Genomic DNA, 14,337 nt, shown 5'->3' on the forward strand with positions numbered 1-14,337 from the left:
ATGTTTTCAATTTAGGGTCAAATAAGCCAGCATATATCATGTCATATTTCACACAAGCCTGGAAAGACTCGTGCATACACTCACATTCACTTGTACTGGGCCAGCTTAGAGTTCTACTTAAACTAACCCTAAATGTCTTTGGAATGAGGAGGAAGCTGCCTTACCGATATCAGAGTCCACATAGACATAGGGAATGTTTGAAACCCCCCGACAGACTGATTCAGATCCAGAACTTTGGAAGCATTGACATTAACCACAGGACCAACTTCTGAACTACTTTTGATTCCAGCCTAAATCATCTTGCACCTAAGAGAGAGTGTTTAGTACTTCAGGAAAAAGTTCCTAGAAGGCAACCTTCAGCTTTGAGATTCCAAACTTATGTACAGGTTACTTTCATGGACAGAAAGACCATGTTTATGAAATAAAGAACAATGAAGTGTGAGTCAAGTTATTAGCATTTAGAAAATAGACTTGGTCAGGACAGAACAGGTTGGTCATTTGTTGCATATTTCCACCAAGGTATTGGACTAAGCATTTCTTCTGGTTATCATTAGTCTTCACAGTGAAGGCTGCAAAGTTTCTTGGTCGTTCTTTAAACAAAGAATTAAGAGCCCTGCAATAGTTTTGTTTCACCATTACTCATGATGGGCTGGAGTTAATAATAATTCTTTGCATTTATATAGCGCTTTTCTCACTACTCAAAGCGCTCAGCAATTGCAGGTTAAGGGCCTTGCTCAAGGGCCCAACGGAGCAGAGTCTCTATTGGCATTTACAGGATTCGAACTTTCTGATTGCCAGTGCAGATCCCTAGCCTCAGAGCCACCACTCTGCCTGTTGTATTTCAGGATTCAACTAATGGGCAGAATGTAAAGAGCATAAATAATAAATAATTTAATATTAATTTTGTGTTTTGTTCATACATTTGCAAATTATATGATTTTTGAGTAGCTTTTGGCAATTTGGGAAGACACTGCCTTAGCAAATTTTACCTTTGATTTTCTAGTTTCTGAATTTCCAAAGAGTTTTCGTTTGTTGTTTGGTATTATAAATTAAAAAAAATCTACATATGACTGAGTTCTGACTGGCCAATTAAACATAGTTTTATTTAACACCAAAATGAAAAAAACAACATCTTTAGAGAACCGGTTATCTAAAAATGAATATAGACCATTCTTTTTCAAATACAAGTTTCATTTCACCTTTTTATTGACAGGTGTTTTTTTATTTGTTTTTGTTGGTAAGTTCAATGTGCTGAACCATGTCATCATGTAAAGAGTTAGATAAAATAATATCACTATTGTGGTTCTTGTAAATAGCCCACAAAGAGGTTGAGAATCTCTTATTTTAATTTTAATCTAACTGAAACTGGTTGAACATTGGGAACAGCTTCCCTAAGACATGAAGCAATAAGGTCAAAGTGAACTTTATTGTCATCTCAACCATATACAAGAGTACAGATAGACGAAATTGCGAAGCTCAGGGTCCACAGTGTAACAGCATGAAGTGCAAATAATAAAATAAAAATAGAATTAAAATTAAAATTTAAAATTAAAACACAAACAAGACAAGACATTGTGCAAATACAAGACAAAGAAGTAGCAGCAATATCGACGTGTAGTAAGCAATATGGATATTGAAGCAATGTATGGTATTTGCCATCTAGATACATAAAAATAGTCAATAGATATGTAATATAAAATTAAATAATAGATATAGATAATACAGAAATTATCACTGTATGATAATAGTTGTTTAAGACATGTGTAAACAATGACAGGTCAGAATGTTTCACAGCAGAAGGATATCAAGAATGTCAAAATACTTAAAGGTCAGTATGAGATTTTCAGTTCTTCTCTACATGCACACTCGTCTTTACAGCAAAGTGGCTCGCATGTATAAAAGTTCTGTTTTTAGAGGTGGTTGAGGCAGTGTGGAAGATCCCAGGTGGCAGCATGGTGTTAAGGAGTCTGACAGCTTGGGTGTAAAAACTATCCTGTAGCCTGGTAGATCTGGCTTTGATGCTGCAGTATCTTCTCTTGGATGCAAAAGTTTGAAAAGTCCATGTGAGTGGTGTAAGGGGTTCTGCACAATGCTGCAGGCCTTGCAGACACTGCATTTGTAAAATATGTCCTGTAGTGAAGGGAGAGGCACCCTAATAATGTTCTCTGCTGTCTTCACTATCCTTTGCAGGTGCTTGCGGTCAGATATGTTGCAGTTGCCATACCAGACAGTGATGCAGCCTGTCAGAACACTCTCAATGGTGCCTCTGTAGAACATGGTGAGGATGGAATGGGGAAGACTTGCTCGCTTCAGTCGCCTCAGGAAGTGTAGTCTCTGCAGGGCTTTCTTGATTAGTGATGAGGTGTTATGCATCCACTTAATTTTCTCAGTTATGTGCACACCAAGGAACTTGGTAGTCCTAACAGTCTCCACATCTAAACCGTTGATGCTGAATGGGATGTGGGTAGGATGTGATTTTCTGAAGTCCACAATTATCTCTTTTGTCTTGTTGACATTGAGAGATAGATTGTTGTCTTCACACCATGCGGACAGCCATTTCACCTCATCTCTATATGCTGTTTCATCATCTTTGCTTATCAGTCCCAGCACCGTTGCAAACTTGATGATGTGGTTGGTGTTGTGTGTGGCTGTGCAGTCGTGAGTCAGCAGGGTGAACAGCAGTGGACTAAGCACGCAGCCCTGCGGCGCTCCAGTGCTCAGTGTGATGATGCTGGAAGTGTTGCAGCCCATCCGAACTGACTGGGCCCTCTCTGTCAAGAAGTCTAGGATCCAATTGCAGAGGGTGGTGTTCAGGCCCAACCTGCTCAGTTTTACAACCAGCTTTTGAGGGATGATTGTGTTGAAGGTGGAGCTAAAGTCTATAAATAGCATCCTGACATATGTGTCTTTTTAATCCAGATGTGTCAGGGAAAGGCGAAGGGCACAGCATATGGTATCCTCAGTTGACCTGTTTGAGTGGTATGCAAACTGAAGAGGGTCAAGGGAGGCAGGGAGATTAGTCTTTATGTATGACATGACTAACCTTTCGAAGCACTTCATGATGGTTGCCATGAGTGCAATTGGTCAGTAGTCATTCAAACATGTCACTGATGACTTGAAGCATGCTGGGACTGATGACTGGGTCAGATATGTGTTGATGATGTCTGTAAGCACACGACCAGGTATGTTGTCAGGTCCTACAGCCTTGCGTGGATTGACTCTGGATAGAGTCCTCTTCGCTTCAGTTATGGAGAGACAGAGTACCTGGTCAGTGGAAGGAGGTGTTGCTTTTCTCGCAGGCTCTTTGTTCTGTGCCTCAAACTTTGCAAAGAAAGTGTTCAGCTCATCTGGTAGGGAGGCATAACCTCAATGCTGTGTGGGTTGGGCGTGTAGTTTGTAATTGTCTGAATGCCCTGCCACATACAACGTGTGTGTGCTGCTGAAGTGTTTGTTAATCCTCTGCGCGTTTGCCCACTTAGCTCTCCTTATGGCACGAGACAGGTTGGTTCTGGCCATCCTGAGGGTGGCGTTATCTCCAGATCTGAAGGCTGCATTTCTGATCTTGAGCAGCTTGTGCACTTCACTCGTCATCCAAGGCTTTTGGTTGGCTCTTGTGGTAACATCCTTGGTAACAGTAACATCCTCTATGCATTTGGAGATGTAGCCAGTCACACAGTCTGTGTACTCCTCCAGACTGATGGAGTCACCATCCATAGCAGCCTCCCTGAAAATATCCCAGTCTGCCAATTCGAAGCAGTCTTGGAGAGCTGAAACAGCACCAACCTGCCACACTCTGATGTTCTTGCGGGCTGGTTTAGTGCACTTCAGCAGGGACTTGTATGCGGGAACCATAAACATGCTGATATGGTCTGAATACTTGAGGTGGGAGCGGGGTAGGGCCTTGTAGGTGTCAGGAGCGCTCGTGTAAACATTGTCCAGACTTCTTCCCCTCTAGTAGCAAGGTTCACATTCTGGAAGAATTTTGGGAGAACTGACTTGAAGTTGGCATGATTGAAGTCTCCAGCAATAATGAAAAATGCCTCAGGATGAGTTCTTTGCAGTTTGCTGATTATCTCGTAGAGTTTTGCTAGCGCCTGGTTAGCATTTGCGCTAGGCGGGAGGTAGACGGCAACCACCAGCACGCAGCTGTACTCCCTAGGCAGGTAGAAAGGCCAGCACCTTACAGATAAATCCCCTAACTGTGTCGCACAGCTGCAGCAGCGTTCATACATCACTCTCTGTTCACATAAACACAAATACCCCCCCTCCCCCAGAGGCATCTCTGTCCACTCAGAAGATGGACTCAGTTCGTCTAGCTGGATGGCCGAGTCTGCATTGGTTTCATGGAGCCATGTCTCTAGCGATCAGACATTTGCGAGCAGAATGGATGATATCGCAGGTCTGGTGGGGTTAGTTTTTAGCCTGGTGCTAACACTGCCTTGCTTCCCTTGTTTCTGCTTCCGATCGCTGTGCTTGCGTTTCCGCCAGCTCAGCTTCTCAGGCTGCCGAAGTAAGCAAAGGCTGCGGAGCATCTCTGTCACCTCGCTGGATATTTCAGTGCAATTATTGAACTGTTTTGAGCCACTAGGGCATGTACAGCCACCCTAACACCCAACACAGACATGCAGAACACATGTTCAACACAACACCTGGGTTTATTTACAGTTTTTAAAATGAACAAAATACCAACACCACAACACAACACAACACAGTCCCGTCTTGCCGCCAGTCCGTCTCCCTCTACTTCTCCTCAGGCTTTGTCTTCTTCCTCCCGACTCTGGCTATTTAATGGAGTGAGGCGGCTCCTCTTATTCAGGTCCCAGGAGTGTTCCAGGTGGCTCATCAGTATTACCTGTAATCACTCTCAGGTGCACAGGAGGTCCTTTATAGGTCTCTGCAGTTCACCCAGGCAGCCGACACAGAACCCAAAAAGGCTTCACCAAACTCCAGCTCCCAACATGCTCTGTGGAGTAGGAGGGCTGCCCTCTAGTGTCCCAGGGAAGGTATTACCTCACCAATGCCCTCTCCCCTGGTCCTTCCACTCTGTTGGCATCCCGGCCAGTTAGTGGCCAGAGAGATTGTAAAGATATTGTAAAGGAGGAACTCGACTTACCCTCTCAGTGGATGAGCCTGTGGTGTCTTGGACAATGGACTATCTGTCAGGCAGACCGCAGTTTGTGAGACTTAAGACATGTGTTTCTGATACGGATATGAGCAACACTATAGCAACAACAACAACAACAACATTTATTTATATAGCAAATTTTCATACAAATAATGTAGCTCAAAGTGCTTTACATGATGAAGAAAAGAAAAATAAAAGACAAAGTAAGAATTAAAATAAGACAACACTAATTAACATAGACTGCGGTGGGCTGGCGCCCTGTCTAGGGTTTGTTTCCTGCCTTACGCCCTGTGTTGGCTGGAATTCGGCTCCAGCAGACCCCCATGACCCTAAAGTTAGGATACAGCGGGTTGAATAATGGATGGATGGATGGATAATTAACACAGAGTAAGAGTAAGGTCCGATGGCCAGGGGGGACAGAAAAAACAAAAAGCACCATAAGAAGCACCACAAGGAACAGTTTTCTCTCCTTTTCTCTACAGTCTGTACACATCAGACTATAAATAATAACACCAGGTCATTTTGAATGATTCTGCACTTATGGGGTGTATTGATAAAGGGGATGAGAGAGAGCATAGGAATCAAGTGGAGAACTTGGTTTCTTGGTGCAGAAAGAATTGTCTGCAACTTAACATCCACAAAACCAAGGAACTGGTTATTGACTTTCACCACATTAAACAGCCTGTATGTCCGGTCACTAATTAGGGAGTGGATGTGGAGGTGGTGCGCTGCTGCAAGTAGCTGGGGTCCACATGAAGGGCAAGCTGGATGTAGTAACACCAATCAACTATATAAAATAAGGCAAAGCAGACTTTGCTTTCTTAGACGACTGTGTTCCTTTAATGTGAATGTTCATATCATTTGTGTTCCATACCTCTGTGATGGCAGTGGAATTTTCTGCGGAGTGTTGTGCTGGGCCAGTAACATCACTTCAAGAGAGACCCAGTGAATCAACAAACTGATTAGGAAAGCAGGGCTAGTTATGGGATACTTTTATGACTTGCTGGAGGTAGCAAACGAGAGAAGGAAAGAATTGATTGTCCTTTATGAACAATGCTGCACATTATCTCTACGACACACTATCACTGAGTGCTTTTAGCCAACAAATTATTCAATGTATTCATATTGCTGTAGGTTATTCACACCTAAAGCCTTTCTAATTCCTTTCTGCGACTGGCCTTTTATTTTTAACTAAGTCAGAAATGTTTGTGCTTTTTTTCTAATTCTTTGTGTGTATTTTGAAGGTGTGATTGTTGTTGTTGTTTGTTATATTTCTTTAGCTTCCACAAAAAGCTGAAGTTCCCTCTTGGGACAAATAAAGCATTATTTATTGTACCTATCAACCTATATCTATGTGACTCCATGTAGCACAAGGCTCATCTCCTTTAGCCTGCAATGTGCTGTAAGTTGTAATCAGCAAACCTTTGCTATTGAAAAACTCGTATTCCTATCATTAGTCCTTAACAAATGTCTATAGAAGTACTGGAAGTTGCTTTAAAAAAATATGAGATTGTTGGTATTCTGTGATTACTCAAACATTCCTGTCTCCAGCAAATTCCAAATGATAAGCAGCATTTGTGGCTTCTGTCACTTTGCAAAAAAACTAAGACTTCTTTGCATAAAACTTTCATGTATGAGGACCAACATGTACAGTAACAATGCAGCAGGAACAGCCTGTTAACTTCATGTTTTTGTCATAACAACAAATAGAGCCGTGGGTGTAGCAGCATTGTGGGTACTTCATGCTCCCTGACATTTCCACTGCAGAAGAAATGCTGACAGGCGCCTGTGGTCAGTTTCAAGCTGTGATCACTGAGATCGCTTTCAGTGAGCAAATCTTTATTTTTAAGCCTGCAATTTTTGGCTAGATTTAATTTTGCTTCGCCTTAGTGTACAGCTTCCTGCAATTTGTATCTGTCTACTGACAGGTGCCAGGCTGCTCTGTCATGTGCCTCACTGTGAAACGGTGAGAACAATAGACGCATGGTGACCAGAATGCAACAATGCCCTCATCCTGCATCTGCCAGTCATGTGTACTCTCTTGAGAACTGGTATTATTTTGCTTTTGAACACATTCTAATCTCTTCCATTAAGTAAAATGTTCTGAATTCTGATGAGTGGGCATTCATGGAGAGATGTACAGCTCTCAGTCAATGCCAACATAAACTCACTGATCAACAAGTCTGCATAATTGAAATTCAGTGCTTTTGTAAGAGAAAAACGGGCATTGTGCTTAAAGAGTAGTGCTACTGCACTGTTCATAATAAGATCAAGGTCCACATTAGGCATTGCATAAGTGCAATAAAATAGAGGTGTCATTACTGTATTAGAATGTTCAATTCCATGTGGTCATCAGGATAATTTATATATTTGTACTTGTCAATTTATTTTTAACTTTCAACAATCTTATAAATAACAATAATGAAAGAATATTGGTAACATATTAAAGAAATTTTATAAAACTGTATATTCAGATAAAGGGTAAGAGTGGGCCTTTGCCTGACCTGGCATCACCTGGGACTCAAGGTACACAACACAGCTCTGGATCGGGTATCAAACTCTCACAATAGCTCAATTTTTAATATGTGGGGGGAAACAGAATATCAAAATAAATACACACACACTATACATACGTAGACAACTCCAAGGCTGGATAATTAGCTTGGTAAAACAACATGTTTTATAAGCTCAGGACTTCTAAATGTACTGCAGCTTGACAGCAGCATCTGCATTCTGTTATATTTTACTAAGGGAACCAGACATTCAATCATTTCAAAGCTATTTCACTATATTATTATTATTAAATAGTGCCAAAACAGAAGAATACACACTTTAAAATATTATTAGATCATCATTTGAAACAGTAATAATAACAATCCTAAAAACAAACTTCTTTTTTACATGCTTGCTGGGCAGTTTAACACTGAATTTTTGTTTTGTGTTTCTCTCTCGTGACTTATTTATTATTTTCATTGCAGAACTCCAATGATAATGAGAGCACTCTCAACATCCTTAACGTCTTGGATGAGCTTCTATCTGCAGGTGAGCAAAAATACATAGGAAAGGCTGTACTGCACTGTGGATTTGAGTACACGTAGTGTTTAGAAATACCAATGATAACACCTTTTATAGTCTTTGGAATCAATTTATTGTTAATTGGCGTGTAAATGTTTCTAATTCTTAGTTGTAATGATCACAAAACCACAAAAACATGATGAAGTGGTGTGGCCACACTCTGCGCTCCAACTCGTGCAGTTAATTAAGAGATGAGTTAACCTTTTAATTTGGTATTCCTCTGATGTGACTAAATGCATTAGCTTATTAATATACAGTATTAATTTCTAATAAAGTGGATTTATCATAATAGGAAACAGGTCTCATCAGTAAAACAACCCCGAAGTGCATGGAGAGTATGTAAGTTCTCATCCGGAGAGTATGTCAGTTCTCACAGAGCTGAGCATAAAACACTGGAGGACAGATGGATAGACAATGGAATAAAAATAAATTGACTCACTCAAAGTTGGAAGATAGGACAAATGTTGATTAAAAATAAAGTTTAAAAATCCCAGAAAAGAAAGTTCTGCAAAAATAACAACTTTCATATGCTAGGATAAAAGATCTTTCCTCTACTGGAGTACTATAATTGAGCTTGTGGCTTCTACTTAAACACGATGGCCTCTAAATCTGTGTGACTGCACTTCCATGTTGCCACAGACATGCACATACATAGGGCATATTCTATAATAATTTTATAGCAATTAAAAATCCAAACTCAAGGAGCCATGACCTGATCATCATGTGACTCCATAACAAAAAAAAAACAAATTGATGATTGAGTTATACACATAAATCATAATGTGACTCTCCTGGCCACCTGGTCCTTTACATGGTAAGCAGGCAACAGTGGTGCACAGAACAATGAGGAAGAAACATACAAGAGCTACCAGACAAGGAGAATGTGGCCAAAATGAGAAACAGAAGAGAGAGTATGTTCACACTGGTGTGGCAGATCTGTAGCGTTCCATCCTTCTCTTTTTAAATCTGCTTAATCTACCAGAGGGTCACTGAGCACTCTTTTAGTAGTTTCAGGTACAAAGGAGTAACCAGCCCTGGATAGATTGGCAGGGTGTACAATGTTTTATGCATATATTACTTTGCTGGTTTTCTCAATAAACTATGTTGGTATTCTTCAATGTTTTCTTCTCAATCCCAGATAGCACTAAGTGCTTCTTATCTTACAAACCACAATACAAAAATAAAAGCTCTCTAATAGTAGCTAGTAACTTCCTACTGGAGAATGTCCTTTACTACTTGACTACACACTTGGTCCTAAACTACAAATGTTTCCTTCTGTGACAACAACAACATTTATTTCTATAGCACGCTTTCATACAAATGATGTAGCTTTACAAGATGAAAAAAGAAAAATATAACAAAGAATAAAGTAAGGCACGATGGCCAGGAGGACAGAAAAAAACAAACAAAAAAACTCCAGAGGGCTGAAGAAAAAAAAAGAAAATCTGCAGGGGTTCCAAGGCCATAAGACCATCCAGCCCTCACTGGGCATTCTACCTAACATTAATGATCTCAATCAGTCCTCATGGTTTTCAGGTTTCATGTGGAAGAATTAGATGATAATGGTGGAAATCTGGCCTTCAATCCATCAATGTAGGGACTTCATGGTGCCCTGATCAGGTAGTGGTGGCACAGAAAACCGTAAAAAGAAAGTGACAGTGAAAGTAGGGGTTAGTATGGATTGCGGAGCCCTGAGAAAAATGATAATTAGATGCATATACAGAATATCAGAGTTAAACTAAAATGAAGCTTTGAGAAAGCCATATTAAAGTAATTAGTTTTTAGCAGTTTTTTTAAAAATGCTCCAGCATATTAGCCTGGAGAATTTCTATCGGTAAGCTATTCCTGATTTCAGGTGCATAACAGCAGAAGGCCACCTCGCCACTTCTTTTAAGTTTAGCTCTTGAAATTATAATCACGCATTTATTTGAAGATCTAAGGTTACAATTTGGAGTGTAAGGTGACTGCTGAGAACGCCCTCACTTGAACATATACTACTGAAGAAAAGGTTCAACCGTCATGGCAGACATTTAATGTCCGAATAATGACACAATGGGATGATTAAGATGTTGTCTAGTAGTTGCAAGTTATCCATGTAGACAAGGATCCCAAAAAAGCTAGCTACCAGCCAATGATGTACATTTGCATTACATTTAAGTAAATTATTAAATAATATTTAATTAACAGTAGGTAGCACTGCCACCTCACAGTTTGGATAAGCCACTCTCATTGAAAGAAAAAAAATTTAGAAAATACATCACTGATGACCTGAACAGGTAAATTGCAAGTGTGTTTTTTAATTTGTAAAGAATTAAGTAGATGATCAATTCAAAGAAAATATATTTTAACTTATTTTAAAACTGTTTTCAGTGAGGGTAAAACAGATCTCACTCTAGGTAAAGATAAGATTTGACATAAATGATAAACTAAAATACTGAAAATGCATTCTGGAGAACAAAACTCAGGCCCTACTGACCAGTGAAGACATTGCTGCACCTATCTGTGGCATTCCCATTCTATACGTGTCTGTTATGCACCTAGCTGGTGTTTCTGTGCTAATGTGATTCTAAAATTGTAAATGATTTTTTAAAAGTATTCATAGTGGAAAAAGCAGAGAGAAAAGGAAATGTTGTGCTAAATGTATTTTTGAAAGCGAATATTTTTCTAACTCAGTTAATACAATAATTAGAATGTTACATGGAGCATTCTAGAATGAATTCTCATAGATCTGAGGAACCAGCAAGCCCGCGATTCTCGAAAGAATCGCAAATCCAAGAATGACAATCACTTTCTGTTCCCTCCGATTTCGTTAGTTGAGCTCTTTCATTGTAGAGCCGTGACGTCTTTGCTTCTGCTTCTGAAGCGCGTCGTAGGAGCCTCCGTGTATTGCGGTCTCGTCTTTGTTGTTCTGTGGCTGTGTCGTTAGGTAGAAGTCATTTACTGTTAGGAAGCATACTCCAACTTACACACACTGACTGCTGGCACAGTGGATTAGAGCAGGTGTAGTTTACAGGTTGTGGTGTTTGGGCGGCACGCACTGACTCTGGGAACTACGGGCTCAGTTTTGTATTACAAATTGTTGAGCTGTTTCCGTTATGTGATTGAAATATGCCACACAGACCGCTAGCACAGTGGTTTATAGCAGGTTTAGTTCACAGGTTTTGTTGTTTGGGCGCCACCTACTGACTCTGGGAAGCCGCTGGGTTTGACTCTGAGGCGCAGTGCGCATGCGGTGCGTCCGCCGTCTGTGCATAAATTAAACTGTGGTTTAGTAATATAGATACTGCCGGCTCATAAATATGAAGGTGCTGTTTTAAAACAATAGTAAAAAGGTCTTTGCTATTGTTACCTTATATTCTTGTAATTATGTTCATTTATTCATGCAGTGTCAAGCTGCCCCCTTGTTAATGTTGCTTGAAGCAATAGCAGCAAAACCTTTGTTTTACAAATAGATATTAGCCACTTCATTTACTGGCTGAATTTTCACACACTATAGCAATGCACATTTCTGGTGTACCCTAACACTCCTCTTTGCCAACAGTATCCTGTTATTGCCAGGGTAGAGTATGTGCCCCTCATGTGCTCATCACAATTAACAACTGAAATCACTTACTTGTTAGCTCCCCATTTACAGTAAACTTTTGGAGTTTTACACGTTGTGACACTAGAGGGCGCTGTCGCTCTTCTAACCTGACAGACAGACATCCAGGACACCAGGTAAAAGTACAAAAAGGTGTTTTAATTCTTTTCCTTTCTATAATAGTACATCTAAGCACCACAATTACCATACACAGGCAAGTATTAATAATCACAATGTTAAGCACAATCACCAAACACAATTCTCTCCTCCACATCTCCCAGCAAGCTGTGTTTTTTACCTCCCAACTCCAGCTCGCTTGCTGGATTCCCAATAGTCCTTTATATAGTCCTTGACCTGGAAGTGCTTCTGTCCTTCCATCCTGTGACTTGCCAGCACTTCCGGATCAGATGGGGAAGTTGCATTTTTCTTCAGCCCACAAGTACTTTGGGACTTCTGACCCTGTGATTTTGGAGTACCTTCGGGCTATGGGGAAAGTAGAGATTCCCTGGTCTCCCTGCAGCATCTCCTGGCAGCAACAACAGTACCCAGCAGGGCTGTGATGCTGAACTCCAGATCCCATGGTGCCCTGCAGGAATCCGGGGCACCGCTATGCTGCAGGGAAGCTGCCATCTAACGTCCTGGGGGAGGCAGTGTCCCAAAGGAACTGCATTCCCCCATCCTTCCATTCTTTGGGTGTCCCAACTGAGTTGAGCTGCTGACCGTCCATCACAACGTATACCTCCCATATGGAGATACCAAGCAGAAGAATACAAGATGGACAGCATGCACATGTCCTAAGACACTTCAGTAATGACTGGAAATCTTTGCCTTAGCCAATCTTATCTTATCAACAACAAGAAACCTACACATAGTTTCCACTATAAATTCCCTCACAGAGAAATGATGTGGCATTTTTCAATATTACGGTGGGGTATGTCTCAAACCCAAGGCCAAAAGCAGCGAACATGCCAAACAGCCCATCCAAAACAAGCAGATGCCTCTGACTTTGCTGTTCACGGATCTCTTAATATTACCTTTTTCTTCATATTTTCTATTAGTTTTTTTGCACATGCTGTAAAAGAAAAATAAAGATAAAAACACAATTCATTATCTTTTTTTCCTTCTGCAGATTATCATTGCTGTAGCTGAACTTAACTGTTAAAGGAATAATCCACCCAAAAATGATGATTTTTTTTTTTAATATGTTACTTACCCCATGCAGTTTATAGTGACTGACAGCCAAGGAAAAAAAATAATTTCATGTTAACAGAGAAAACACTTGACATTTGTTATATATACGAATAACATGAGATTTCTTTTCATGGACGTTTGTGATATTGTTTGATGATGTCCAATGTTGTTGACTGTAGATGTTCATCCTTTAAAATTTGTTTTTTCTATTCTGTATGAAAACATGATATTAAAATTCTTTCCTTTGCATCACTATGAACTAGACAGTGTTATGATCAGAGGTTTAATTCATTTATTGTGGATTTTGCAGGATAAATATCTAATAGGTATGCGCCCATTTAGGGATTTTGGAACTCAAGGATTATGAAGAAATTTGTTTTTTTTTAAGGCTTGCTGGTAAAAGTATTATTTTTTAATGTTATTTCACTACACCATTTGGCATTATTTTCAGTGCCACCACTTTTTAACACTTGGAATCTTGGTTTCTACAGCTATTTTTCCAAAAATGCATTGAGAATGTGCTGTGTATTATGTCACTGGAGCGACAATATAAAGGTCGGTACACTTGTCCTTTAAGTATCCCTTCAGTGACATTTGGGTAAAAATGGGGTTGACATGCAATTCTCTATAGAGTTCAAAGTCTTCCTAGTGATCTTTAGACTTTTGATTTTGCATAGTATTTTGAACTTGATGATTGATTACTTTGTATTTGTTGGTAACAACCCCAACACAAACTCTTAACAAAATTTCTTTTCCAGTTCCCTTTCATAAAAATAGTTCAATGCCTTGGGCTGAGTCAGGAGACATGAGGTAGAGTATTCCTTTAAATAACATAAGCTACTTACCTTATTTTTTTATAATTATGTGTTCTGTATTCACGATAATGTAGATCACAATACATGTCATGAATGAACACCCTGTGTCACCGTTGCCCTCTTTTCATTTCATTAAAGTATATATATGGTAGAATAATTGCACAAACTAAAATAAAGTAAAAAGTAAATAAATAAAAAGTAAAAAGTAAATAAAGTAAAATAAACAAATTAATCCACTAAACAGTGTCATCTCTAGACAGAAGAGCAGCTTCAGCGACAGACTGCTGTCACTGTCCTGCTCCACTGACAGACTGAGAAGATCGTTCCTCCCCCAAACTATGCGACTCTTCAATTCCACCCAGGGGGGTAAACGTTAACATTATATAAAGTTATTGTCTGTTTTTACCTGCATTACTATCAATCTTTAATTTAATATTGCTTTTTTGTATCAGTAAGGTGCTGCTGGAGTATGTGAATTTCCCCTTGGGATTAATAAAGTATCTATCTATCTATCTATCTATCTATCTATCTATCTATCTATCTATCTATCT

The 14,337-nt window shown here is 39.8% G+C and overlaps 1 protein-coding gene across 1 annotated transcript in view; it reads left to right on the forward strand.

Annotated features, from left to right (window-relative positions):
* LOC114668153 (cytosolic carboxypeptidase 4) overlaps window positions 1–14,337 on the forward strand; it is an 890,538-nt gene that overhangs the window by 152,748 nt on the left and 723,453 nt on the right. The window contains exon 3 of the mRNA XM_051920839.1: window positions 8,104–8,167. Coding sequence (XP_051776799.1) covers window positions 8,104–8,167 — 64 coding nt within the window. The remainder of the gene's footprint in view (window positions 1–8,103; window positions 8,168–14,337) is intronic.

Source organism: Erpetoichthys calabaricus, chromosome 17 (assembly GCF_900747795.2).
Source record: "Erpetoichthys calabaricus chromosome 17, fErpCal1.3, whole genome shotgun sequence".
NCBI lineage: Eukaryota > Metazoa > Chordata > Cladistia > Polypteriformes > Polypteridae > Erpetoichthys > Erpetoichthys calabaricus.